At 41.4% G+C, this 19,793-nt stretch overlaps 1 protein-coding gene across 4 annotated transcripts in view; it reads right to left on the bottom strand.

Moving 5' to 3' along the window:
* Positions 1 to 19,793, bottom strand: part of PHKB (phosphorylase kinase regulatory subunit beta) — a 226,731-nt gene that overhangs the window by 34,948 nt on the left and 171,990 nt on the right. For all 4 annotated transcript variants that reach the window (XM_074968662.1, XM_074968660.1, XM_074968661.1 and 1 more), the window contains 6 exons: positions 7,999 to 8,082; positions 7,393 to 7,497; positions 5,900 to 5,982; positions 5,726 to 5,816; positions 1,656 to 1,717; positions 1,405 to 1,567 (listed from right to left, as the gene is read on the bottom strand). In XM_074968662.1, the coding sequence (XP_074824763.1) occupies positions 1,405 to 1,567; positions 1,656 to 1,717; positions 5,726 to 5,816; positions 5,900 to 5,982; positions 7,393 to 7,497; positions 7,999 to 8,082 (588 nt within the window). The remainder of the gene's footprint in view (positions 1 to 1,404; positions 1,568 to 1,655; positions 1,718 to 5,725; positions 5,817 to 5,899; positions 5,983 to 7,392; positions 7,498 to 7,998; positions 8,083 to 19,793) is intronic.

Genomic DNA, 19,793 nt, shown 5'->3' on the forward strand with positions numbered 1-19,793 from the left:
TAGCAGTAGCATACAACATACATTTCAAGGAGAAAGTCTCCCCTCTCCTCAAATGCTAAATCTTCATTTGGTCCCCCTACAATGGTAACCAAATAGCCAAATTTAGATTTTCAGTGGGAGTTGAGGGCTCTCGGCACCTTACCAGATCAGGACCTTAGTGATACCCCAGTTATATAATTATCTCTATCTTCATTTTCTATCTCCTCTGAAGGAAAGAGTGGCACAGCAACACTGGTACAGAGTTTGGGAATTCTCTTTTCACTGCTGCTTTAGAATGGCTTTTTTAAGGACATATATTAAGGTTCAATAAAGTTGCACCACTTAGCTCAGAAAGATCATTCCTGTCCAGTGCCCTTGACCTCTACCATTTGCAAAACAAATGCTTGTGATCAGATGACTAACTGACATGATAGTTTTCCAAGTTCCCACTAAGACAGAATATTGAAATGTGAAATACTCATTCATTGTTGGTTTCTGGGTACAGGAAAAATACCCAATTGAAACTTATATAGTTGATCTTACCATCAAAAGTCACTAAAAGGTCATCAGTCTGTCTTAGTGGATTTCAACCATTCAGGGTTTTGTTGTTTTTTGGGGTTTTTTTTGGAGCTGCAGTCTAGATATGAGGTATTTATTCATATGGGATGCAACCATCTCTCCCCATTTACAATATTTCATATTTCAGGTGTTACCAGAAAAAAATAATATGGATTCTATTAAAGGGAGTATGGAAAACTGTTAGCTGGAATGTGGCAGCTCAGAGGGTTCTGTGGCATCTGGGGAGAGGGCTACAATGAGGGAAGACTCTTGAAGCAAATATCAGTGTAGGAGAAGCCAGAAGTTACTAGTTCTATTTAAAAACTGTGGAGAACAATTATATGAATTCAAAGAATTATTGACCCTGTTTCCAGATGCATTTAGTTAAAAAATGTTGATGGATGCTCAAAGAATGCCAGACCTCCACTCCACCTAAGCCCTTCTCTTTTCCCTTCCTTCCCTCCTCTCCCTATTTATGTACGTCATCTCCTGTTTTATTACCCCATGCTAACATGTTATCTCTGTGTAGGTTTTGTCTGGTCTTGCAGCTTTGACAAGCTGTAAAACTGCATTATTGTATAATTCTATTAAAGACCCTGTGAAGCATGTGGTATTTGGAAACATATATTAGCCATAAGTCATTTACCTTTTTGTACTTTTCATTATCTGTTTATGAAAAAAAATCAATAAACATTTAATGAAATATAAAGTTTCTGGACAAGAAAACTGTTGAGAGTGGCTGCTGGGGTGACAATGTTAACCATGTTCATCTGAAGAACGTGCTGTTAACTAGCAGAATTAAAACAAAAAAAATCATCCGATGAGAACTAGAACTAAACTACAGAACAATTGTTCCAATTTTCTTACATTCAGTTTCTCAAGAATCTCGTAAGTCGATCTGTTTTTCCAGTCATTAATATTTACTTCTGGTTGTTGTTCGAGTTCAGAAACATTTGGAGTACTAGTTTGTCTCTTGACTTTTGAATGTTTTGGAAGTTCCAGCTCCTCAAAACTCTTAAATTCGGGAGGCCTGAAAAAATAATTATTTAATTGTCCACACTTCAGAAGATATTTTAATTGCGAAAAACACCATAATTAGATCTCCCACATATCCTTACTCTTCTGTTTCACTGATTCTCAGAAAGTCAAGTTGTTCAACAACTGCTCCAGATATTAATGTCTGGGAAGGAAAAAAAAAAAAAAAGCACTCAGCAAGACAGTATCAGTCTGTACATTGCACATACCAATTCTGAGATCAACAACATAACAAATTGCCCCCTACTAAACAGGAACATTTGAGTTAGACTGATAAGAAACTGCTATATTTTAAAATACCAATTTCTTTTCAGTTTTCATGCACCTTTTCCTGCAAGTAGCAAGTGTAGTATGAGTGGCAAGTGTAGTATGTTATCACCACAAATCATAATAGCCTTTTTTCTACAATTACAGAAAGACTGGTTACATACCCTACAGTAATTGTGGTTCTTTGAGATGTAGTCAGTGTGGCTCCCATTGTAGGTGTGCAGGTACCTCACATTGCTGAGGAATCCAAAAAGCAGGGATAGAGAGCAGGTCATGGGAACATACTGACATCATCATCCTGAAGAATCACAGTTATTGTAAAGTAGCCATTCTCTCCTCTTATAGTATGCATTAGTATGCAGAGGTGCACCAAGAGGGGACAGGGCAGGGGACCCAGGCCCACCTTTGGCCATAGACAGCAGAGGCAGGAGCTGGAGATGGTGGCTCCTAGCACATCTGAGCCCAACAGGATGCAGAGAGTAGGCTTAGCTGCTGGCATGCCTGACAGAGGGTCCCCAATCCCAGCTGCAGCCACTGCGTGGCCAGCCAGCCCCCATCCAGGCAGCTGGGGCCCAAGCCTCCCAGCTTCATAAATCATGACCCTGGGGCTTCCCCTCCCCAGGAGCTCCAGAGGTGCCTGGGGTGGGGGAGCAGGTCTTGCCCCCAGTCAACCTCCCCCAAGGAGGGGAAGCCCCAGGGCCATAATTCCTGGAGTTGGGTTATTTAATTGCTTTTTACATTTATCTTGAATGAAGAGCACCTGTTATGCCCACAAGTTTGAATAAGGTTTCACCCAACTCCCAGCATAGCAAATCTATTGGGATTCCTTATTCTTAGGTCATTCCTTAGTCTAGAGGTACCTCCCTCTTGTCCCCATACATATATACATATGTACACATACGTCTAGAGACAAATATTTGCGCTCTCTCTAACAACGTTAAGATTCTGTCATTAATATTTTAATATGCTTATTGATTACAATTAATTCATTTGATATTCATATGAATTTCATATATATGTACTTATAGAGAAAATCTGTTCTAATAAAGCAGTTTTAAAAAGGACTTTCTTAAAAAGCATTGTGTTTTGATAGTTGTCAATAGGAGAAAAAAACTGGATGCATGTCCTGTGAACTTTTAAACTCAGTTTTCATTTTACAATTTATAGTAAAATACCACAGTATTACACTGTGAGAGTTGATTGTGAAAATAAAAAGCTGCTTGCTTTTTTTTTTGTTTGTTTTTATTGCTGATGTCCTCCAGTCATCTTTATGACACATAATCCTCTGGAACACGGCTGATGATGGAAGCAGTTACAGACAATGAAAGTAAAAATGATTAAGAACAGTGCTGGAAACCATACAAATTATTTGTAGGCTTGTAAGGATTAGGTTTTTAATAAGTAATTGTCCATTTTACTAGACACATACAAACATACAAAAAATATTTCCATCGATAATAACTGAAATTTACAGTTAGGCAAAGAAAGAAAAATGCTGCTTGAGAACTATTAGAGTTTAATTTAAGAATATTTACTTTGTATATTTTGACATGTGATGTGGACAATTTAAGTTTTAATGGTTATAAAGTTTTAACTTTTTGAATCTCAACATCTACTGTCATTAAACAGATATTGTCTGTCAAAATTATGAAAAAATAAAAACTGAATTCTGCCAAGCCTAATTATATGTTGCCTGAAAGGATGAATACATTTTAATGTACATGTCACAAGCAAAGATTGTGCATCCCTTTTTGTGAATTAAAATATTAAAGCCTAACTGTACATGTTCAGACATGTACATACAAATGTACAAGCTCAATATAAATTATGAAAAAGCAGTATAAAGTATACTGTTTTAATAGATGATGCGTTACCACCTCTTTGCAATTTCAGCCACTTTTTCAGGACTTTTTCCTCTTTAATGAAATGCACAATTTTCAAAATATGACAATATATTCAGGAGATTAAATGATTGAGTTTTTGCACATCCTGTAGTGGAAATTCTTCCATTTTCTGCACATTTGGCATAATATATCAGCTGACCAAACTGTATGATAAGTTTGTAAGACAATTCTTAGACTAAAGGAACATATACATTATTTTCTGTCTAACAAATAATTCTCCTCAGTTGATAAGCAGTGCCTACAAATTTTGGGTGAGGAAGGGGAAAGGAGATAACAAGACTTCCTAAAACTCTACAAAACCTCAAATAAAAGTTTAGAGTTGAGAGAGGAATCAGAGATTCAAGATGATTCCTATTTCACCCAAATCAGTTTCCACATCCTTAGTTTAAAATTATAGTAGGAAATAAACATTCACTGTATCATAGTTAATATACTATAAACCTAACCTAGTCAAAAGAAAAGGAGTACTTGTGGCACCTTAGAGACTAACCAATTTATTTGAGCATAAGCTTTCGTGAGCTACAGCTCACTTCATCGGATGCATCCTTTCCACAGTATGCATCCGATGAAGTGAGCTGTAGCTCACGAAAGCTTATGCTCAAATAAATTGGTTAGTCTCTAAGGTGCCACAAGTACTCCTTTTCTTTTTGCGAATACAGACTAACACGGCTGTTACTCTCTAACCTAGTCAGTATATATTATACTGAATCCTGGGGAAATGATTACTTACCTTCACAGCTGCTTTAACAATATATTCTTGGAAAAATCTCAGTAGGTTTTCAAAGAAATATATCATGAAGAGATACTCAGAGGTGTGGGGCATAGTATATAACTTTATTTACTAGTGTCACATTGATCAACAATGCTCATCTCTAATTTCTGGTGCCCATGATTGGAATTGCATGGTGAAAACCCAGAGCACACAGAATACCAAGACACAGCACAACACAACCTCGATGAAAACCATCCTAGACGCAAGCCAGTTAAAAAGATTATTGAAATGTTTTTGCACCCTTCATGAATAAGACAGACAACATGAACAGCAGTGATTGTCAAATAGATAAAACAATTCTAAAAGGCTTATTAATTATTTAAAGAATCTTCAGGGAAAGGAATTGAATGTGGAGGGGAACAATGGTTTACTGAGGACTTTGAAATAGTACAATGTGTAAAATAATGTAAGAGCACACTGTAGATAATGTTTGAGAAATGTTTCTTGTGACAATACTTCAATTTAATAAAATACAAAGTAATAAACAGGAGGCATTCCAGATAAACATCAAAAGCCCCCTGGAGCCTGCAGGCAGTGCTTTGCATGGATGGCAATGACATTTACATCAGGAACTCTAACTTACGATAGCCAGAGATTTTATGAACTAGGTAATTTACAAATGTTTATTTAAATGGTCACTGAAAACATTTATTTTACTGTTAGAGCTAGGAATGTCCTCTTCGTAATTTTAACATTTTAGCTGCTTGCGGTAAACCCTAGTCTCCCCCTTAAGATTTATCTTGAACAGCTAATGTATTAAAACTGGCTAGAATTTTAACATTAGTTAACATGTGAAACACACAGCTTTCCCTGCTGTTGATATGGCCCAGAATAGAGCCCTTAACCCTTGATATCAAGGGCTTGACCTTTTGTGATAAATTCCACAAGACAGATGGCTGGAAGTAAAAATAAAATAGATTTCCTGCCACATTAAAAGGACCTTTGTTGAAAATATCAAAGCCCTGTGCTCCTGTTTAGAGAAAGCATGGTTTATAGTGTACAGAAACTTAACAAAGGGCTTTAAAGAAAAGCAGAACCCTTGACTTTATCTCATCTTTAATTTTATAACACTCAGTGAGGTATTAAAAAGTCACACGAGAAACCAAAGAATTTTGAAAGAATAAAATGTCTGTAGAAATAATTCACAGTTCATGGACTAATACAGACTACTGCCAGAGTATGAATGCAACATTTAGAAAAAAAAAAATACCTGCACTCTATCAACATGAACCTTCACTCCTCCAACAACTCCCTTTTTAAAGGCTGCCAGCATATCTAATATTGGATTGAATCTGCTTCCCCTATAATTTTAAAAACAAACACATTAATATTAAAAATGTGAAAAATCACATTACAAATAATGATCTTCACATGTATTCCATACCTTATGTTATCCTCACGGATAAGCACGAGGAACAGGGGGCGACCATGCATCTTCCAATATTGCTTAATGAACTGTAATGCATTCTAGGTAAACATAAAAGTGTATGTGATTCATGCCAGGAAACATACAGTACAATATATAGTAACTATAACGAACAACTTAAAATAAAGGGTACTGCTATAAACCCAACAGATTACAAATCCCAAACAATTAATTTTTTCAGTTATGTATTTATTTCTTTTTTTTGCAGAATGTAAGCAATTTGCAAACACTACATAGCCACAGCTTTATAACAACATTGCTCTCATTATAGGTTAGGCACAAACCAACCAAGTCACCAGTCTGAGCAGAATGAAATATTGGATTACATCTATTGATCTGTATAAAGAGGGTTCTGATGTGAATAGTGAGTGAAAGTGCAGGGGAGATCACTGGCACCTTTTATACACCAGAAGTAGCTGCTGCAGCCCAGGTCATTTCACTGTGAGGATGGGGGAATAGGGCAGGTGATGCTGGCACTAGAACTGGGTGACATTTTTTCAAATAGAATATTTGCTGAAAAATGCAGTTAGAGGTCAACTGAAACTATCCCCTATTTGACATGAATTCACTGATTAGTTTCATCAATAAAAAAAAAGTCAGGATAGATTCATAAGGGGCCTTAGGTGCCATTTTTGAAACTGAAGAGGGGGTGGCAGTGGTCTGATACCTGATAGCCCCATGGTTAGAGCACTCACCTGGGACATGGAAGACCCAGATTCACATCCCCACTCTGCCTGATTTGAACTTGCAGATGAATGCCCTGCCTACAGGGCTATAAAGTATTCTAGGTTGGGTCTCTCTCAATTTCTCCTGTTGATGTCGTTCCACTTTGCATAAATAATTAAATATTCAACAGACCAGAGAGAGAGGAATGACCCTACAGTCTAGTGGCCAGGGCACTGATTTGGGAGGGTCATAGCCAGGTTCCAGTCCTTGCTGCAAACTGAACAACCAGTTATTCACATAGCTGCACTGCTGCCCTTAAATGTGTTTCACCCAAGGAAGGCAAATTTTAATTTGTAGCCAGGGCTCCAGAAAAGCCCCACCAGATGAGGCTTTCAATCAAAGCATCCCTAAAGTGAACTGGCCATGCCCCTTGCCCCTGCCAAATGTGTCTGCCTTTGGGGCTGCACTTGAGTTTCCCTGGAAAACAGGGGTTCGTGCATGTTGTGCCACTGCATTCTCATCCCCTCCTGGAGTTAGCTTTCTGCCACAGTAGAACATCCACTAGGGTCTGCACTGGTCTAATAGTATATTAATGCTAATATTTGCATTGTTCTTCCCACCACAACTTTGCTTGTCTTACATTATATAGTAAGGTATACAGACTATATATTTTTTCATCCCCCTTTTTCAATCCTACATTTCATCAAACCTTTAGAACAGCACAATTTATTCTTAATATAGGACTTATTTCATCAGGTTGCATAAGATAAACAACAGATAAATACCTTAATGTCATCAATCAACAGCATAACATCCTGAGACATGTAGAAGTCACTTAGGTCAAAAATGATTGGGTAGCAAACAACAGTCTTTCCTAGTATTCGATAAATCTGTAGGAAGAAAAAGCTAACATTACCCATTTCTTTAAAATATATGAAACTAACATTAATACAGTTTAAAAAGTGAAAACACAGATGTAGTCTTGCAGAACTGTCAAAGTAATAATGATCTGCAAAAAGGACAACTGAAAAATCTAATTTGAAGAATCCTTGTTCTTACACAGTGAGCAAATCCACATTCTTTTTTAATCACAGCGGTTCACCCAATCATGATCAAGCTTGTCTTGGGTGAGTAAGTATTGCTGTAATTAGGTGCTTAGGTAAGGCGTGAAATAATTTAATAGTGAGATAGTTTATGCTCTGTCCTTAATGAGTTTACAAACTATATTAAAAACATTTTATAATAAACAATACGATTTACATGCAGAAAATAAGATTACATTTAGTAAATTCAACAATTTAAATAGTATTCTGTCTCCACAAAATAATCCAAAATTTGTCTGGAGTACATGCTAATTATAGTAATACAAATCAGTCACTTCTTGCAATGACCTTTGATGTTCCAAGACATCCGATAGGCCTGTCGGGTCTTCCAGATAATCCCAGTTTGTCATTAATCCCCAAATGAAAGTAAGCCTGAAAGGAATAATAATTATGACACTGTAAGGCCATCTAGTTACACAGGCAAAATTCAGGTCCTTCTTGTTTTTCCCCCCAGCATTAAACAACCCCAGAAACATGAACTTAGCTTTTTTTTTGAGGAGGGCATAAATATAAAACCATTACAATTTTTTCTTGCTATTGGCTTTTTGGACATACATCTGTATCACAGTAAAAACTGAGAAAAACAGATAAAACTTGACTAAATGTGTAGCCCAAGGACTGAATTTGGCCCAGTAAGTAAGGAAGCAAAAAGTGAATTATCTTAACTTTTAATAATCTCTTCATTGACAAACCATGTTCAATATAATGAAAGCCACATCACCTCTGGCAGATCACCAGCACTGAATTTCATTATATTTCTGCTGTGTACCTGTGGTCTATATAGTCCTCCAACCCTACTTTTCATTGCTTATGAAAGCAAAGTGATGGATAACAGTTGCTAAGATCAGCATGGTGTGGAGGTAGGAGCTATGTAAGCATCCCAAAGATGCTCTTTACTAGCATAAGAATGGCCATATGGGGTCAAACCAAAGGTCCATCTAGCCCAGTATCCTGTCTTCCGACAGCAGCCAATGCCAGGTGCCCCAGAGGGAATGAACAGAACAGGTAATCATCAAGTGATTCATTCCCTGTTGCCCATTCCCAGCTTCTGGAAAACAGAGGCTAGGGACACCATCCCTGCCCATCCTGGCTCATAGCTATGGATGGACCTATCCTCCATGAATTTATCTAGTTCTTTTTTGAACCCTGTTATAGTCTTGGCCTTCACAACATCCTCTGGCAAAGAGTTCCACAGGTTGACTGTGCACTGTGTGAAGAAATACTTCCTTTGTTTGACTGAGAGCTAGTGATCAGGAGCTAATGGGAATTTTGCGAGGGAGTTCTCCAGCTGAAGGAGGAGCGATTATATTACCCTTTGGGTAAGTTTGTTGTCTGTAGTGTGTGTGTTTGTGGTGTGCTTGCTGCTTGAGTGAAATATACCCTGTGGTCTGTCTGGGGGACCGTGTGCTGACCATGTGTGCGCTGAGCCTAGTAGCCTGCTAGGCAAGGCTGAGAGCTTCTTAACGAGGCTTTGATCCTTAAGCCCTTTACCACCCCTCAACCCTTAACCAGGGGCGGGCATACTCAGGAAGTCCAGGGCTTTAAATAGCCCACTCCTAAGCAACCGGAGGAGCTAGCGAACAGGAGTGGCTAACACTGTTGTATTGTTAGGATCTCAATCATGGCCCTGAACATCACAGCAATTATAGTCCTGAGTCTCTTCAGCAGAGCCTACCACACAGTGCTGAATTAGGGTCTGATATTTGAGCTTTGGGTGCACTCCTGCACCTACGCACAACACCACTGACTCCTGCCTATGTGAAGCAAGTTTCAGAATTCGGGCTTATATTGTAATGGGAATTCGTGTTCTATTGACTAGGTTGATTCATTCCAAATTCCAAATCAGAAATCTCAAAACTTCTCCAACTTAACCAAACTATCTACCCTAGATTGATCATTAAAGCAAATGTTGATGTTAGCTAATTTAGGCATTAATTTTTGGCTTATACCATTTTACCAACAGAATATTTTTAACTTAAATATCGTTTTCCTGTAATGGTAACATATTCATTAATATGTGAGGTTTACAACACTGTGCTGTATCAGATTAGTCAACATATAATAGAAACATGTCATAACTATTGAGCTGTGGGTAAACGAGAGTACACATGCAAATTAAATCTTTGAAAAAAACATCTGCAACTCCCATTCTGTTTGGGTGATTTTAGATGACAAGCTCACCATTATTAAAATGGAACTAAATTTCCTAGAATTTTATAAGTGACATCAGGAAGATTTCTCTGGGCACATTCTCTCTGAATGCAGGAAGGAAGATCTCTCAGGGATAAATAAAGATGAAGTTTTAGACAAAGATGACTACCTACTTATGATCTCCTAGGGTATGTCTTCACCACAGAATTAGCCTGGGCTCTTACTTTTGTGTCCATACACAAAAAACTCACACCGGCATTAAGTGGTGCTTTCAAACTGCATGTGGCTGGGGGTGTGGGCTAGAACCTGGATTCCCCTTCCACTTGGACTGGTAACCTATCCACTTTTGCATTGCAGACGCAGGATAAATCATGCGACTGCTGACAGTCCTCCTATGCCTTTCCACAATTTCCCCCCACCCCAAAGTCCCCAGAAAGACAAATATTTTCCCACAATTGGCAGGGAAAGAATCAGAGTGGCTCATCTTGCTGCAGCATAAAGAACCATGGGATATGCCCCCAGAAGTCCTAAAGACACACGTGGCGGAGTGCAGCATGTGTGAGGACATGGTAGCTTGGGTAGGGTTTTGCAGCATGGCTGCTTACACCTGGGCTAGGTTAACCCATGTGCCGATCACCCAGCCTAACTCTGCAGTGATGAGAAGAGATGATAAGCCAATAGCAGCTGTAAATTAACTGTAAGGGCAGAAATCTCACTATTTAGAATATTTGAAAACAATGAAGTATTACTGAACACATCAACTCTAGCAAGCCCAAATCATCTGAGGCTTTTTGAGTGCCTCAGACTACAGAAAGCTGTGGTTACTGGTTCTAAAGAAGGATGACCTTACAGAAGAAAAGTCAACTTGCTGCAAAAAGTAACAAAAAAAATTCTACCCAATGAAGTATTATAGAACTACCAAGGGAGAAAGGAGAGTTAATGGAAAACAGGGAAAGAAAGTCATGGAATAGAACCTGTTTTGCGGGCTATCCTAACTCTAGTGAACTGAAGCTGATGGGAGAGTAGCTAACAGGCATGGGACTCTAGCTGTCTATCCAACTGAAGGGAGGGAGTTTTTCCTCCTTATTTTGGGAAAAAAAAAATTCCACTTCCCTGACCTATGTGTCCATGTTCTTCAGATTAGGTACAATGTAAATTGGCCTTGGAGTCAGCTTGTTTGGCTTTAATTTAAAAAAAATTGCGTACGTAGCACAAAGGCTATTTTCACTCATTACAAAGCTGTAAACAGTGATATAGAATTGTCAATCACACTGCTACAATGCAATGAACAAAATGTCCCCTACCACAATTATCCAATCTGAATAACTATATTCAAGTGGGAAAAGACTGGAGAGTCCATTCAATGTCAAAAATATTAATGCATTTAATATGGTCTCTGTACATAACATAAATTAAAAACTGCCACTCATGTTAAGCTGCTTATTCTTACATAGTATGGAGAGCATATGAATGACAAGTAATAAGCACATTATAACATAACACTAGATGGAGCTCTACTTCCCTAGAACAGTCTATAACATTTTACATATAAAAGAATTGTCTCTACTAATAAAAACGGAATTCTAATAATCCTATAATACCACATCTTTCTTTGGGGATTCAGCTATGCTCTATAATCTACTTTGCATCTTCCAATAATAGATCTACTGCTTCACCCATTACAGATAACAAAAAACCCCCACAAACTGCATCAATTCAGATTCAGCCTCATTTCTTTACTTTTGGAAATGTGTCTTTAAGCTAACCAACATTTTAGCTAACAACTACACCCCTAGCTCAAAACACCAGAATACTAGTTCATTTCCAAGAAATGTCTCAAGTACTGTACAATTCACTAATGGAAGTTTTTCACGTTAACCTTCTCTATCCAGTTGGTTCAATGCAGTGCAGCAAGAATTAATGATACCTGGAGGTTGCTATAAGAGCCTGGAGTGATAATGGGTATCCAGATTCTAGAAACCTTTACAAAAAGCCAAAGTGGACTCTTCTGCCATCTGTTTTTCTATTCTTTGATTTTGCTACCATCTGTTTTCTTATTCTACTTGCTTCAATTTCCCTATCCTCAGCATTCCTCCTGTCTACCTCATCTTCCTCTTCTTTAACTGTTTCTTTTATCTTTCTGCCCTTCCTTACACACTTTTTTCTCTTCTTACATTTCTACTTTCATATCTTCTCCTCATCTCTTTCTCTCATATATACTATTTCTTCGGACACAGCCCCAAGTTTTAGCTTTAATATGCCATCACTGGTGGCTAGACTAGTTTGCAATTTTGTAATTAAGTATTTTGAACTATATTAAACATCAAACCGAATTATATGAAAAATAAAGATAGCTATAGTGGGATTGGGAAAAGTACTTTATCTTTTGTGATTGTTTTTAGCAGAATATGTTCAAAACAACAACAAAAAGTCCTTTATAATATAAAATGCATTAATTTAAAATACATTTTAAAGTGTTATATAATTTTTACATTATAATGTAAGTAAATACAGCGAATATGATGAAAGAAGAAGGAAGAAGCAGGAAAAGGAAATGAAGCAAGAAGGGAGAAAGAGATGAAAAAGCATAATAGGAGAAGGGACAGTATTAGAAAAACAAAAGAAAAATAGAGAGACAAAATCCCGCCATGATTGTTGCAGGGGACGTGGGAAGGAAATACCCCCTCACACATCCCCTGCATCAGCAAGAGGGGTTATTGACTGGACTGGTAAGTGCCCAGAAGGGAGGGAGGAAGCAAGAGCATATGCTTGATGAGGCAGAAGTGGGCCCCTCCTCCTGCTCAGCTCCTCCCAGTGGCTGGGCTGATGGGCTCTTGGCTGCTCCCTCAGTCCCCTCCCCCAATCTATTTAAACTCTTCCTGGAGTTTTCAAAAGCCTCTTGCCCATTACCTGCTGCCAGATAACTTCATCCAGAGTGGGCAGTGCTGAGATCAGGGGACAAGTGTCAATGTGTGGATAACAAGCAATCACAAGGGTAGGGATCATTTTAGTACTGCAGGACAGCCTGGAACTGCCCCACCTTTCCCCCACCCTATGTGGCTACCTTACCATGGCCAGGACTGCTGGCCCTCTGCTAACTCACAGGGGCTCAGCCATGGTGGGCAAGTCTGTGACTCCTGCCTCCAGCATTCAAGTGGGGGCCACGTTACTTCAGCTGATTCTGTGACTGCCTTGTCCCATGCTTATTGGGGCCACATGGCTGAGTTCTGGGACTGCCCCCATGGGAGAAAAGGGAGCTAGGTGACAGCAGTGGTGGGCTATGGAAGCCATGCAGTCACGGGTAGCATCAGCAGTTGGATGCTCGGAGGGCGCAGTGGCTGCGGCCACAGCAGCAGGAATTAGAATGGTGCCTTCCACCTCAGTGGGCTACAGAGGGTCTGGGCAGCCAGGTGGGGCCAGTAACAGGGTCAGTACTGCCAAGCCGGGAGTACCCAATCATTCCCTCCTGTGATCCGCGGCTGAAGTCACTTCTTTGCTGAGCTTTGTGAAGCAATCACTGGCTTTAGACAGCCCCCACCCCCCAAGAAGGAACAAAATTTGTGTACCTACAGGCTAGCGGAAGGGGGCAGTGACCTTTCCCCTGGAGTGAGGAGAGCTGGCTGTGCACAGGCGTGGGGGAGCCTGCTGAGGCATGGGAAGGATCAAAGAGTGGAAGCAAGAAACCACCACCACAGTGAGGGGAAAAGAGGCCTGCTGATGGACAGAGACTGACAGACCCAGGATTCTGACAGCAGGTGGTGAGTCAGAACCCCTCGTTCAGCAGGTTTCAAAAGGGAGGAATTAATTCCTTCTGCTATTGGGGTGTGAAAGTGAACCACAAAGAGTGGGGGGAGGGTCAAGACCCAAGATCCTTATATCAGGAAACAATGGGACTCAGGCATGGAGGCGGAGGTGGGGAAAAGTGGCATCCAAAGGGTGATTGGGTTAGAGCCTCCCTGCAGGAGCATGCAAATAACCCAGCTGGGATCCCTAAGCTATAGGGTTGGAAACACATGGGAGATGAACAGCAGCACTGCTTCTGGCTTCACGCCGCAGGTAGCTGCAGATATACCCAGGTGCAGGGCAGCTGAGAAGCAGCCCTGTAAGGGGCTAGTTGTATTAGTGGACTCACTGGCTCCTTTCCTGTGTGAAAGGCTAGGGCACCTGCCTGACATGGATAGTTCCTCCTCAGGAGGAAGAGCACTATTGGAACAGGTATGGAGTAGAGATGGTCTTTCTCAGCAGGTCCCTGAACTGTAGAAGCAGATGTCCAAAAAGCTGGATGTACTAGAATATGTTGTGAACCCCAACACCAAGTAGCAGTGGAGTGCTTAGCAGACAAAGGTGGACTATCAGACACCATATCCCTCTTTATTGAGAGGGATATAGGGGACACAGGTGTTGAAGACAGGGGACCATATGCAGGAATTGACAGGCCACTTGGAGCCCATTTATCAAAAGCTGTTAAGAAATTAGAAATATGTGGACGCATTCACCCTTCTATTTCAAGAAGCTGTGTGTGTGTGTGTGTGTGTGTGTGTGTGTGTGTGTGTGTGTGTGTGTGTGTGTGTGTGTGTGTGTGTGTGTGTGTGTGTGTGTGTGTGTGTGTGTGTGTGTGTGTGTGTGTGATGCTGATGAAAAAACAGAAGGAAAATAAACCTCAGCAAACTCAAGGTAGCTAGGACTCTGGATAATTAGACTCCAACCTTTTCTATATATGCAAGTGGACTATGCAAAAGGAACAGACACCAATATACTCCCCCCTTCTCAAACCCATGGACATCATATCAAGGGCAAATGCCACATAGGGATGGGATAGCTGTGACATGATGAGGAGTTTAGATTTAGGGTATTAGAAGGGCCATATTTGCTATGGGGTAAGAATGACCAAGGCTTGTGGATGGAATGCATGATCCCATGCTGTCCAGCTCAGCATGCTTATATAGACAGTGAGTTACCAGTAGCAAAACCACAGGCATCAAAAGGGGATATTAGTTTTAATGTCTGTTCTGCCATTAATGAAATGAAGTGTCTTTGTTCCTATTGGAAACACCAAGCATGCATGTAAGAGAAGTGGAAGCCAACATGGTGGCCCCCCTCCCCCTTGTAACTGGAGCAGAGGAAAGGCCAATCATAGTAGACAGAAGGGCAGGTCATCAATGGTACTTCACCTGGAGTGGCAGGAAACAGCAGCAGTACTGGAAAATGCCCCATTTAAATTTGAGAGTGGTAAGGACTCTAATGGGCTTATCCAAACACATTAATTTATGTTTGGAATAGATTTTCACATCCCATATGAGGGAGAAAGATTTCATGTATGGACAAAAAACTTGAAATCCATTAAACAATTGCTTAAAGAGTGCCTGGGCTTTTTGTGAGCTTACCAGTGCCAGTCATACAGCTATTCCTGAGAATGGTCTCTAAAAAAAGTTAGAGGAGGGTGTGACACAGAGGCCCATTGGTGCCAATGGGCAAAAGGTTCGCTGTTCTTTACAAGCAATTCCTGACCTAACCCTATAAACTTACTACACCTAATATTCCACTTTCATGGCATTTATCCATGAAGGGTAGCACGTGAGTTCTCTACTGAAAGCTTGCAACTTATCAATACTGATAATCACTGCAAGATGTGTGTATGGATAATATTTAAAGAATAATGCAACTATATTGAAAATTATGCCCTTATGGTCTTGGAGTGAAAGTGAGTCACCAGGGAATCATGTGTCTCGGTGATGGCCTATTCGAGCAAGTGGGATTATGTACTCTATTTAATTGTCCACCATTGCAACAATACAGAAAAGTCAATGGAAAACCATCAAAGATTACAGTGCAAACATTGAAACCACTTGGAGGTAAAAAGGAACATTGTAGCAGACAGTGGATCCCTCTGTCCGTGAAGGCAAGTCTACACTTACAATGGTGCAGCTGTGCCACTGTAGTGCTTCAGCGAAGATGCTACTCAGCTGACGGGAGAAGTTCTCCTGTTGGTGCAGTTAATCCACCTCCACGAGAGACAGTAGCTATGTCAACGAGAGAAGCCCTCTCACTGACATAACACTGTGTATACAAAGGGTTCTCTCTCTTCAACGCTTAACCAGACAGTCGGCCATAGTGATCGTTCGCCATTTGGTCCATTCCTGCGCAAGCACGAAGGCTTGACGGACTGAAAGTCCAACATTGGAACAGACTTGATGAACCCATGTAATAGAGGCTCTGCCTCTGGGCTGCCTTTCACCCCTCGGTTGGTGGAATTTTATCCCAGATGTTACAAGCCACCCAGAGAATGGCGTTCACTGGAACGTCTTGTGGCATCCTTGCGACATGTCCGAAAAGCGTATGGCCCCGCCTGCGGACAATGTCCCCAGCAGTCTGTAGACCCTAACAACCATAAACATCTGCATTTACAGATGAAGTCATTCCACTTTATGCCCAATGTACGATGTTGACATTTTGTGTGGAAAGCCTCCAGCTTTGTCCAGTCTGCGCGGCGTAATGTCCATGTTTCACAGCCGTACAACAGTATGGGAAGGATACAGCTGGAATAAATCCTGAACTTGGTTGTCATACTCAGATGATGTTGATTCCATATCCATTGTAAATGGCCCATGGCAGATGCTGCGATGCCAAGCCAATGGAGAACCTCCATGTGAGAACTGGAGGAGCTGGTAAGTATAGAACCCAGATAGCAAAAGCTGGAAACTGATTTGACGGTTTCTTTGTTCAAAGAGATTGGAGTCGCAGGTGGACCTGGTCCTAGATTTTGCAGTTTTGTCTTTGACCATGATACATGGAGACCAATCTTAGCTGAGTCCTCCTCCATATGCTGGAGTGCCTCACGAAACCTGACGGGACTCTGTACTAAAAGAACAACGTCATCAGCATAGTCAAGGTCAAGAGATCACCAATCTCAATGCCTATGGACCTGATGGAATGCTGCATTATGAAATCCATTGCCTGAAAAAAGAGTGCAGGGGTCAGAACGCAACCCTGCTTAACACCAGATACTGATTTAAAAGGCGCTGACATCCAGCTCCCCAGACGAACACGGGCAGTGGTTCCATAATGCAGCTCTCTAATCAAGTCCAGCAGAGTGGTAGGGACACCTACGCCCTTTAAGGCCTTTCATAATGCGACACAGTCTACCTAATCAAATACAGCCTTAAGATCAACATACGCTATGTGCAGGGGCTTTCTGAACTCATGATGTATCTCTGACAACAAGCGAAGGGCCAAAATGGCGTATAACGTGGACCTGTTCTGCATAAAGCCTGACTGTTGGGGACGATGCGTCCGATGTAGCAAAGGCTCCAGGCATGCCAGCAAAACATGCACAAACATCTTCCCTGGAACGGAGAGCAAGGGGATCGGCCTGTAGCTCTTACGTTCACTGCGTGGTCCCCTGACCTTATAGAGTGAGATCACAATACTGTCCTTCCAGGCAGTTGGCAGGGTTCCAGTTCTCCACACCAGACGAAAAATGGCCAGAAGTGATTCTGCTACAGGATCAATAGCACATTTTAGCAGCTCTGAGGAGATGCCATCAGCACCGGCTGTACGTCCGTTTTTCAGATTGGAGATAGAACACTTCATTTCATCCAGTGTTGGTGCATCAGTACAAATGTCTGGATCCGGAACCGCATTGACTGCCAGATCATCCAGCTCTGAACAAGCGGCACCTGGAGGATGGTTCAGGACACTGTGATAATGTTCCACTCAGGGTGAGAGAATGTCATCATCCGATTTACATGAATGGCCTTCGCAAAAAGAAAAGGAGGACTTGTGGCACCTTAGAGACTAACCAATTTATTTGAGCATGAGCTTTCGTGAGCTACAGCTCACTTCATCGGATGCATACTGTGGAAATTGCAGAAGACATTATATACACAGACACCATGAAACAATACCTCCTCCCACCCCACTCTCCTGCTGGTAATAGCTTATCTAAAGTGATCATCAAGTTGGGCCATTTCCAGCACAAATCCAGGTTTTCTCACCCTCTGCCCCCCCACAGACAAACTCACTCTCTTGCTGGTAATAGCCCATCCAAAGTGACCACTCTCTTCACAATGTGTATGATAATCAAGGTGGGCCATTTCCTGCAGAAATCCAGGTTCTCTCACCCCCCTCCAAAAACCACACACACAAACTCACTCTCCTGCTGGTAATAGCCTATCCAAAGTGACCACTCTCCTTACAACCTGCATGAAAATCAAGGTGAGCCATTTCCAGCACAAATACAGGTTTTCTCACTCCCCCACCCCCATACACACACAAACTCACTCTCCTGCTGGTAATAGCTCATCCAAAGTGACCACTCTCCTTACAACCTGCATGAAAATCAAGGTGGGCCATTTCCAGCACAAATCCAGGTTTTCTCACCCCCCCTCCCCGCCCCACACACACACAAACTCACTCTCCTGCTGGCAATAGCTCATCCAAACTGACCACTCTCCCCACAATGTGCATGACAATCAAGGTGGGCCACTTCCAGCATAAATCCAAGTTTAACCAGAACGTCTGGGGGGGAGGAAAAAACAAGGGGAAATAGGCTACCTTGCATAATGACTTAGCCACTCCCAGTCTCTATTTAAGCCTAAATTAATAGTATCCAATTTGCAAATGAATTCCAATTCAGCAGTTTCTCGCTGGACTCTGGATTTGAAGTTTTTTTGTTGTAAGATAGCGACCTTCATGTCTCCGATTGCGTGACCAGAGAGATTGAAGTGTTCTCCGACTGGTTTATGAATGTTATAATTCTTGACATCTGATTTGTGTCCATTTATTCTTTTACGTAGAGACTGTCCAGTTTGACCAATGTACATGGCAGAGGGGCATTGTTGGCACACGATGGCATACATCACATTGGTGGATGTGCAGGTGAACGAGCCTCTGATAGTGTGGCTGATGTTATTAGGCCCTGTGATGGTGTCCCCTGAATAGATATGTGGGCACAGTTGGCAACGGTCCAGTCCACACAAGAGATCCACCTTGTGGCCCACCTTGATTGTCATGCACATTATGGGGAGAGTGGTCAGTTTGGATGAGCTATTGCCAGCAGGAGAGTGAGTTTGTGTGTGTGTGGGGTGGGGAGGGGGGGTGAGAAAACCTGGATTTGTGCTGGAAATGGCCCACCTTGATTTTCATGCAGGTTGTAAGGAGAGTGGTCACTTTGGATGAGCTATTACCAGCAGGAGAGTGAGTTTGTGTGTGTGGTTTTTGGAGGGGGGTGAGAGAACCTGGATTTCTGCAGGAAATGGCCCACCTTGATTATCATACACATTGTGAAGAGAGTGGTCACTTTGGATGGGCTATTACCAGCAAGAGAGTGAGTTTGTCTGTGGGGGGGGCAGAGGGTGAGAAAACCTGGATTTGTGTTGGAAATGGCCCAACTGGATGATCACTTTAGATAAGCTATTACCAGCAGAAGAGAGGGGTGGGAGGAGGTATTGTTTCATGGTGTGTGTGTATATAATGTCTTCTGCAATTTCCACAGTATGCATCCGATGAAGTGAGCTGTAGCTCACGAAAGCTCATGCTCAAATAAATTGGTTAGTCTCTAAGGTGCCACAAGTCCTCCTTTTCTTTTTGCGAATACAGACTAACACGGCTGTTACTCTGAAACCTATGAATGGCCTTGGCTGTCATTCAGGATGCCGTTTGTAGTGACTACCTCTTGACCGCTGAGGTTGTGAATGGCGTGGAATGCTGGCTTCAAGTTGCCCCTGGTTAAGCCAAATTTGACATCATCCACCGCTTTGTTATAATATGCATCACGAGCTTGGAGTGCAAAGGTGTTAAATTTTCACTTCAGCTGATTACGAGTGTGATTATCACCATGTTGGTGGACTGCAGCCATCAATTTAAATTATTTGGAAGGCCTCCTCCAATAGCCACGGTCAGCGTGCCGGATGTCTATAGCGAATTGTTTGCTC

Source organism: Natator depressus, chromosome 12 (genome assembly GCF_965152275.1).
Source record: "Natator depressus isolate rNatDep1 chromosome 12, rNatDep2.hap1, whole genome shotgun sequence".
In the NCBI taxonomy this organism is placed as follows: domain Eukaryota; kingdom Metazoa; phylum Chordata; order Testudines; family Cheloniidae; genus Natator; species Natator depressus.